The following is a 10,024-nucleotide window of genomic DNA, read 5'->3' on the forward strand; positions in this document are numbered from 1 at the left end:
TTGTCGTCTTACCAGAGTGTTTTAAGCTTCACATTTCCGTTTCTTCTTCCAGAGACGTGTCCATTCACAGTTGTCGTCGTGCCATGACAATGCCCGTATCGAAATGTTTGATAGTTGGCTCATTTTTAATCAAAGGTTGTTAACTTTCACCTGGTTTACCTTTCTGTAAGCGTCGGTAAAGGTGCAATACTCTTTTTGACCGCTTACACTGGCTGACACGCAACAGCCGTTACAACCCAGAGGGGCGCTGTTTCACTCATTTGGGGAAGTTGTGAAAATGGGAAAGACCGCCTTAAAAATTAAATAAGGAACAAGTAAAGTAGTAAAAGACTGTTTCTCCTTGGGAAGGCACTAAAGCTGTATTCTGTTCTCTAGTAATGTTATTTATTCTCACGGATTTGTAAACTGTGCCCTCGGATTTGCAATCCAAACGACTTTTTTCTTCAGATAACATAGATATAAATAATTTTATTTCATTAATTTGTGGAAAGTTTCTTTCCACACGCAATCCCACTTATGAACACTTAAATCAGACATTTGATGACAGGAAACAATCTCTGTACAATAACCATGTAGGCTATAAAAATATTCTGCACAGTGAAGCTAAAACAACAGAGGGAACAAGAAGGAAAACACATTTTTGTGTGGAGGAAGGACACTAGGTAATTTTATTCTGTGGAGCAGTTGAAGTGACTCAGCCTGTGTGGGGGTTGAAAATGGTTAAATTTCCTATTGCATGCACTGCAGACTATTACACTTTGTTATGGCATTGTTATATATTATTGAACAGATGTAATTACTCGGTACCACTGGATTAATAGCCTAAAAATTAATCTAACAATAAAACAGATTGAGACAGGTGTTCATATTGAAAACTTTTATCTTCATCTTGATTCACGAAAAGATAAATAAGTAGTCATTCTGATGTTACATGAAAAATGATTCATACTTGACTAAAAGTACTGATTAAAACAAAGCACATAGTTTATCCAGAATTCATGAACTGGTCATTTGAATAAAGAGATTTTAATACACAATATGTTAACTGACCAGAAATGAGGGACACATGTTGTCTACAAAAAAAAAAAAATCAATGCTATCACTAGTGCAACTCATACAAACCAATTAAAAAAGGTTGAATAATAGTTCCTGTAATGTGATTCATATGCAGCATTGTGAAGTGTGTGTATGTGCAGTATTTGCATGCATGTACCCACCTACCAACACTACTTATTTCCAGTTGTAGATGGAGAGTTTTAGTTTAAACTGACACTACTGTCCCATGAGAAGAATGTAATCTTTCTGCTTAAACTACTAGATTAAGCCAACAAGTTAATTATGGACTACAGCTAAAGAGCATTTAAAAAAAAAAGAATACAAAATTCAATTAAAAATAGCTAAAACATAGCTATGTGATGGAAGTCCTAGTGTCCTGCAACGAGACAAAGCCAGGCGGTAACATTTTATTCAACATCGAGGACATTGATGCGGTACGAAGAGTCCAGCTGAGGGGAGAGGGTCTCCGTTTTTATCAAGCAGAGGCACATGTCTGTATCCTGTATGGGAGCACAAAGTGGATGCAGTCAGAAAGGTGAATATAAAGAGCTCTTTGCGCAGCGAGTTCTTGAGCAGAGAAGAGATAGTTCCTATCTCTGATTATTTATGAAGTAAGAAAACATGGAGCTATTGATGGTTTTGTATCTTTGGGTTACAGTGTGAAGAAGGTTGCAAATGTCCATGAACTCACCCATTTTTAAGCTGTTGAATGGAAGTGTGTACTGTGCAACAAACTCATTAGCAGACATGGAGTCATGGTCTTTCACAACAAAGCGCACCAGTGCCAGCTCTGGCACGTGCACATCAAACTGGAATTTTGTGTTCCACTTTGGGTTAAAACCTACAATGGAAAAGAGTAGAAATATACCGTCAGTAATCTGACATCTCATGGACGTTCTGTGTCATTATTTTTCTCATGTTTAGCGCATTCCAGGAGTTATTTTGTGCTTCTTTAACCTGCTTCGTCTACCTCAGAGGCTTCCCATATCTCCCAGAATGCCTTTCAACTACCCCCAGAAAGCGAGCCACAGTCACCTGACTCAAAATGCAACATTTGTTTTGTGTGCGCAATTGCATTCTGGTCCATTGAGGCTACTATTGGTATATGACATGTTCAAGCATGGCTCTAGAAAGAAACCATGCTGTTAAATTCTAAGTCATATGATATTTCCAGTTCATGTTTCAGAAAAATATTGAACTTCACTGTAGCTGTGTTGTGGCTATGTTCAGCTAAAAATCAGCTAGAATTAGGAAAATACTACAGCAAAAGTATAAAATGGATGCAGGAACACAAAACGCGTATATGACAATTATCTGATTTCGTAAGCTGCATTGAAAAATAATGTTTTAAAAGCGAAGTAAGTACCATTGTTTTCAACATGACTGGTCTCTTGCACTTGTTCATCATCTGGCACTCCGTAGACCTCCACTTTAACCAGCGGGTCAACAATGGAAGATTTCTTCTGGTTCACTTTGGGGAGCTGCTGGGCTGATATAACCTGGTGACAGGTGGAGATGCATCACATCAGATAATACAGATCCTTCTCGATATGAAGTTTTTACTGCATAGGACACAAATGCTTGGGAATAACACCTACAGGTGTATCTCTTCACAGTGAAAGCCTCACCGTGATATAGAGCATCTTGTGCTTGGGGTTGAATTTTGTGGATCTGCCCCTCATATAGGCCGGTTTCAGGATGTAGCCGCTTTTCCCGTTGATCAGGAATCTGCCCTGGTTCAAATCCATGTTCTTGCAGGTCGTCTGGAAGTTTAAGGCCACTGGGAGGGAATAGATAAGATGATGCATGGACAGTGTAAAATACATAATTGTCTCATTTTCCAATGGTGATTGCTGGATTATCAGACAGGACTGAGTATGTGACAGGTTGTAATCTCCTCTATGTGTCAGCATTATGTACCGATTTGGCAGCCAGCGTTCCACAGGGGTACTGGGTTGTAGTTGGACGAGTTAGTCCTGGTGCCTTTTGGATAGATGCGGCTCAGCTTGTCCACATTATGATGGATGTAGGCATTAGCTGTTGAAAACAAGACCAAATAACAGAGTTTCTACTTTCTATTTGGTAACACAAGATACAGAATACTGACACTTGATCCTGAGAAAGATACCATTATAACTGGAATCACAACAGAAGGACAACAACTGTTTGTGAGTGTTTCTTTCTTGAGTATATTTAGAGTTAATGATGTATGAGTGGAAATAGGATGATTTGAAGTAACATGACTTGATATTTCTCAAAATAGCTCTACAGGTTTTTAAATGAAAATGAGACATTTAAAAGTGTAAATTCGCAAATTTAGAATAAACTTCCACTTATATATTATTAGAAATGTTAACACATATTTAAACAATGAGGCAGGTTTTTAAAATTTAGATTTCCCATACTGTAGATTACATTTTATTGTTGTGTAACTATATTTTAATTTACTAAGGGATTAGGCCAATATCTTGACTAAAAGGTCATTGTTGCCATGGAAGAAATTGTGTTTACACGGTTGTTTCCAGCTCAGCCATATATGTGAGCTTCATAATAAATCAAAACGAGGCTTTCAAGAGACAAATTTACAGGAATTTTACAAAGCACCAATAAGAAATCTATAAAATATCCTCACTGGTATCTTCTTAAAATAAATCATGACACTAAAACACCTGTCACAATGTTTTCCTCACCCCATTTCTCTGCCAGATCCATGGCCTTTCCTTCCTGGAAGGAAGACATCTCGTAGAAGCTCTGGTTCTTTCTGGCATGCTTAAAGCCGTGGAAGTGGACGCTCTCACAGTAGATCACCAAGTTGGACAGCTCTTTCGCTAGTTTCTACACATTAAATGGAGGATAAAGGCAATACAAAAATAAATATCTGATAGTTCTAAAAAAACATGTTAACTGAGCCAATTCATTAACTTTCCCTTGATGTCACCCCCACCTTCCTCTTTTCTTCCTCCTCCAGTTCATCCTCATCACTGAACTCTTCCTCCTCCTGTTCATCCTCATCACTGAACTCTTCCTCCTCCTGTTCATCCTCATCACTGAACTCTTCCTCTTCCTGTTCATCCTCATCACTGGACTCTTCCTCCTCCGTCACATTGGTGTCCTCATCAGTGGCCGCCTCAGTAGCAAAGCAGGTCTCAAGTTTGTTTAACCTCTTCCCTTTAATCAGGAACTTCCGCTTTAGCTCCTGGAGGTAGGCAAGCACATGAAAACATTGCAGCTCTGTGAATTACTGGTATCATCTCAACCATCTTTCAGTCTTGACAAGTACCAAAGGACAAAATAAATAAAGAAAACCTCAGGAGAAGGGAAGTTTGTGGGCATTCCTTCCCCCAAAGGAGAGGTGACAAGTGCACTGCCCAGGATGGAGGTCATATGGTGGGCCATAACTCTCTGCTGCTTCACACTGCAGTGGTTCTCCAGGGAGAGGATCACTGGGTAATCGGACGTCTGGGACAGGAAGACCAGACGCACGGAGAGAGCAGAGGAGTATTCACTGGAAATTTTATGATAATACTTGAGACTACTGGAAACTATAAAGATAAACACACCTTAAAGGCATACTCCTTGATGACTTCGATCACGTCTTTGAAGAGGATCTTGGAGGTGAGTGTGTGGCCATGAGAGATCACTGGCTCGTCATCTGATCCGTCCCAGCAGTCCAGCTCCACACAGCGGCAGCCCTTCTTCAGAGCACTGAGAGAGTCACAGCTAGCATGAGGTGACTGAATATCTGAACCAAAAATGGTTCTATATAGTAATCAGCATTTTTACTCTACTGACTTGATTTTAAGATGCATTATGGAGGAAATTTCATCTGACTACAAAATAATACTGCACATGCATAAAAATGCTTAAAAAGTCAGTGTAAATTGCTTTAATTTAAATCATATAAAGCTCAAATCTCATACTTTGTTCCTATTAGTGGAATACAGAAGTGGATTTTTCTGCATCTCAGTCTTCATCTTCCACACCTCCATTGTGCAATTTTTTCTGTCTGATATTTGTTTTTTTTTTTGGGGGGGGGGGGGGGATGCAGTGGTTTGTTTCTGACAGGCATATTTTTTACTAATTCTGGACATTTCTGATGTTAACATGTTGAAATGCAGCGCACTCCTAATCATTAAAAGACATGTGTTTGCATGAACTTAACAGCATCCTCAATCTGCCTAAGAACAGGTGCTCAAACTGAGACATCCTGCAGCTCTCATCCTCCTCCCACAGAGTGAAATGTTGAATAAATATCTGCAGACTGCAGTGATTTTATCAGTATATAACAGCTACAGCACCTGAAACGACTGAGGGACTTCACGGACAGATTCTTAAAGGTGCAATGAAAGCTGTTACTTGATATAAGCCTCGGTGCTGCTGGGCCCTTTGAGCTGATCCTCCATGAGATAGGTGTTATGCGAGGAGGAGATGAAGTAGTGGTTGAGAGGCTGGTTCATGTCCTGGTACACCTTCTTGTGCTCTGGATTGAGGACCAAGGCCTCTGGATTTTGCAGGTACATGAGGAAACCATCTTTGGACAGCAGCTTCTTCTCTTTGGCTGAATGAGGACAAGGCGGGAAAATAGTAACAAGGCGTTTATCAAAGATTCAAAGTATGTCAGAGATATAATGACTCCCTTTAGAGGATGTGATTTCCTCCTGTGCTCATTTCATATCGGAGTCTAAGCTAACAGATCCTTGTTGAAGAGACGGTACGCACTAAAAAGTGAAAGAGCACAAGAGGCTCTGCAAACCCGATTTAACATGTCCTCATCATGTATGTAAAACAGAGATCTAATACATTACTTATTCCTAAGAGCACTGCTGACACTAAATACAGTGTTATCATTCTGTTTTGCATAGTTTTTAAGTTTATCTTGAAGGTTAAAATTAATAGCTGCCATTCAAAAGGCTGGCTGGTTAGCTGGCTCCTCAGTGTTATATTTGACTTGGAAAATTCTTTCTTACAGTCAATTTCTAACTTGTAGTAGCACATTAGCATTTACCTACTGAAGTTACATGTTATATAAATTTTTTGTGTTATAGAAACCGGTGTTTAATGTAGAATTATTTACATTTTTTGTTTTGTGTTTAGACACCAGATTGATGCTGCACACATACACAGAGGGAGACAAAAAAAAGAAAAAAAACAACCCACCTAAACAAATGATTCTAAATTTGTAAGAATTGAAATACAAATGCAAAGAAAACACAGTCTCCATCACTTCCTTACAACCAGAAACAGAAACGTGTCATCTCAAAATACGTTTCTAACCTCTTTCATCCGGCTCATGCTTCTTAATAATCTTGTGTGCGTCAGCCAGCGTTGTTTTCTCTCTCTGTTCTTTCATCAGGAACTCCACCAGGTTTTCAGGGCTCATGAAGCCTGTGGTTGTAGCATACCTTCTGTAGAGCACCCCAATTTCCTTCCGTTGGGTCAACAGGTCATAGAAATGTTCGATCTCTTCTGCAGACAAGTATCCAGATTTTGATTTGTTGGACTCCTGTATGATGGAGATGGAATATGAAAGTCAGTTCACACTTCATATTTAACTTGCTATAAACTTCATATTAAAAGGTGACACACACATTTATTATTTTATTGCAGAGAACTCTTGATAATTACCACATTTCACCCAAAATATCAATTTAACAACGGTTTTCTTTTCAGTGAGAGCTCTGCCTAGCCACTTTCAAACAGATTGGATTATTTCAGTTTAGGTGAGAAGACTTAAAATGTAATTTGGTGTTAAATTACATCCACTCACTGACCCTGCTGCAATGACTTATCTGTTTTTAGAGCTCCTTGGGACATCTACAAGTGATTTTGATCATTAGAAACCATCAAAAAGCTCTGAGGGCTTCACCTTGAAGAGTGTTTCTGCATAGTTGTCGTCCACTTCGATGTTTATCAGTTGCAGGAAGTTCTTGACCTCTGACTGACTCCACTTGTCATCTTTGTTCTCATCTGACTTCATCAGGCAGCTGATGATCCAGCTGAGAAGTTTTCAATGTAAGGATTGGATATGTGCATGTACAAATAGGTTTTCATTCACCTCACATGGGCACTTGTGGAAGCTGAGCACTGATACCAATTGTAAATCAGTCAGATTCATAGAATAACCTCCACTGTCATGACAAGGATACTGGTCTGCCTTCTGCTGGTCGCTGAGGTTGTTTATGTTGGAGACCATTTTCTGCAGGCTGCTGACCCACTGCTTGGCCTCCTCTTCTGAGCTGGCAATGAGATCCAGTTTCTTGCGGCGCCCCTTGAAGATGATGGAGAAGCAGCGGCCCTCCATCTGCTCCTCTATGTACTTCTTCAAGCCCTCCGACTGACGGCCCTCTCGAACCTCCTCGATGTCATCAAGTGAAACTGAGGACATATAAACGAGGACGTATAAAGGCCATAAAAATAAAGGACTTTACTGCCGTTGGGTCAGGTATGAAGCATGCCATTTGCAGTTTACTGACGTCTCTTTACAAGTTTCTGGGAACTGAACTTTACCATTTTCAAACAGCTGCTGTTTAAGATAAGTCATTCATATAAAGACTTGTTGGATGTATGTTATCACACATGGCGACAGCAATAAAAGCATCATCATACTTCAGTTATCAGACTGTGACTGCATTAGAACAGTTTATGGATGTAATGTAAGCAGAAATTATAGCCAAGGCTATTTTAAACTACTCCTCCATGCACTATAATATAAAAAACTATTTCCATAAACACACCCACAAAACATATTGCCATCACAAGCAGCCCAGTTATTTATGTTATGGCCTTTCAGACAGAAATAATCTTTTATAGCTCTATGATCAGTCCTCCACTTCACCATCAAAGATGGTTTTAGTTGTATCGGTACTTAAAACGCACATATGTTGGACATTGTTAGGTAACAATTGTATGTGTAAGTCACAGGTAAAGAGGAGACGTGAGACATGTATCCACCACAACACCGGACAGATGTGTGCAAGAAGTTTATTGGCAGATCTCACAGACATGCGGCTGGGATGCTGGGACAGCACTCACAGGTCTGCTTTGTCTTGAAGGTTTTCTTCGATTTGTACCACATGGTCCTGCAGTCCTCCTTGAGTCTGTAATGGCGGGTCTTCTTCCAGAATGAGGAGCGGACCTTGAGTAGGTCTCCTCCCCGTAGAAGGAACTGGAGGTCCGGGTCGTCCTCCATACCTGACAAACAGGGAGAGAGAAACAGCAGAGAGTAACGTTCAACAGGTTATACGCTAGATTTCTGCAAAGCTGAAACCCATTTTACACGATACATATGTCAGTTGACTGACATATTACTCTCTTGCCTCCTCTTTAACCTGCATTTATCTCATCAGACAATTCAGAATGAATGTCAAACCATGCCATGTTTTGTCAGGTAAATGCAACCATGGCAGGCTGATCAAAAGCCCCACACCATGCAAAGTTTCAAAGCATTAAACATGAAAACAAGTCGAGGTCTACGCTGTGACAACAAACCATATAGCCTGACCCCGCACAACCTTATGGTCACATCTGCAACAAGATATCATGCAAGTTAGTGCTGTGCAATCATGCAAGTAAGTGCTGTGCAGCCTACCCAGGAACTCTGCGCTCATGTCTATCATCGACTGGCTCCTGGCAGGGGAGCCCGGCTCCTGGAGTAATTCCACAGATCTGCTGATTTTTTTCTTTCTTTGCAGACGTTTCATGGTGTCCTCAGGTGCTGAAACACTACCAGATTCAGACCAGTGCTCATAAGGTGCTGGGACTGACCAGTGTGTGGGAGGGTGAGTACTCTTCATCTGTGTCAGGCCTCCTTTTATGCAGTCAGCTGACAGACAGACACAAACTAGAGCCACTACGTTTTGTCAAGTCTGCGTAATGCTGGAAAGAGTGGTTTAAAACCTCCTTTATCTTAAATGGGATATTACCAGTTGAGAATTAATCGATTAGCCTACGTCTAGGGCAAATAATCTAATAATCCGTTATTTGGTCTATGAAATGTCAGGAAATTGTGAAAAAGTCACTCAGTTTCCCAAAGCTCCAGATGCAACCTAAAATGTCTTGTTTTGTCCCGACCAATAGTCCATAACATAATAAAGTAATAATCATAGAGGACTAAAGAAACCAGAAAATGTTCACATTTAAGAAGCTAGAACTGTAGAATTTTTGCATTTTTTCTTAATTACCAAAATAGTTGGTGATTCATTTTCTGTTGATCAACTATTCATTGCAGCTCGAATTAAATCGATTAATTATACACTATATACAAATCACATTCAGTTTATATATCATTCAATAAACAAAACTGTTAGTGACTGTACATACTGGACAAATTTGTGTACATATCTACATGTCTATTCACCTAAAGTAACTTAGTACATTACCAATAGTATTTGTGCTATATACATAGTTTACTGGGATAGTTTGACCTGTATAAAGACATCCGTGGGCATGGATTCGTAATTTGAGGGCACAGATTACAGTTCATAAACCGCACACACTGATTTCTGAAACGAGAATACAGATTTACACGTGGATCTTTTTTATCCCAGTTGAACCCAGTGGGGGTCTGTACAAATAACATAAAAACATGCTACATTTAATGTCCTAGTTTGACATGTAACATGACTAAACTAATAATAACTGACCAGCATGATTTAGTTTTATCTTTCAAATAATCATTATTAATCAGGCTCCTCAGCAGGCATTCCACTGACTTTGTAAGTGTTCACAGCTGAAAATGTACATAAATCATATTTATGTGTTTACGGTACTTTCAATGCTCTGTCATAAGAGCCAATTTTCACCCTCTATAACCTTTAAAAGGAGGCTGAAATAAATTATTTTAAACATATTGTTGATCTGCAGGTCCCTCTTGGCCATTACCCAGAGGACAATTTCACTGGGGAGATTCCCCGCAAGTGGATTTGTGCTTTTAAAGAAGACTTGAAACGTTTAAGTGAAGATATCAAAG

At 39.6% G+C, this 10,024-nt stretch overlaps 1 protein-coding gene and 1 long non-coding RNA gene across 2 annotated transcripts in view; both read right to left on the bottom strand.

Moving 5' to 3' along the window:
* The window catches only part of LOC137176923 (uncharacterized), a 156,814-nt gene extending 156,638 nt beyond the window's left edge, over positions 1-176 (bottom strand). The window contains exon 1 of the long non-coding RNA XR_010925891.1: positions 13-176. This is a non-coding gene — a long non-coding RNA (uncharacterized lncRNA). The remainder of the gene's footprint in view (positions 1-12) is intronic.
* A 732-nt stretch (positions 177-908) lies between these two features.
* Positions 909-8,258, bottom strand: LOC137176898 (1-phosphatidylinositol 4,5-bisphosphate phosphodiesterase delta-1-like). The gene is made up of 14 exons (XM_067582927.1): positions 8,089-8,258; positions 7,203-7,431; positions 6,923-7,052; positions 6,331-6,559; positions 5,413-5,614; positions 4,617-4,761; positions 4,363-4,515; positions 4,001-4,252; positions 3,747-3,891; positions 2,977-3,093; positions 2,685-2,836; positions 2,423-2,555; positions 1,748-1,897; positions 909-1,556 (listed from the first exon to the last, which is right to left on the bottom strand). The coding sequence occupies exons 1-14, from the start codon at positions 8,243-8,245 to the stop codon at positions 1,468-1,470; spliced, it is 2,283 nt and encodes a 760-aa protein (XP_067439028.1). The 5' UTR covers positions 8,246-8,258; the 3' UTR covers positions 909-1,467.
* Between the last annotated feature and the right edge of the window lie 1,766 nt (positions 8,259-10,024).

The sequence above is a fragment of the Thunnus thynnus genome, chromosome 24 (assembly GCF_963924715.1).
Source record: "Thunnus thynnus chromosome 24, fThuThy2.1, whole genome shotgun sequence".
Taxonomy (NCBI): Eukaryota; Metazoa; Chordata; class Actinopteri; order Scombriformes; family Scombridae; genus Thunnus; species Thunnus thynnus.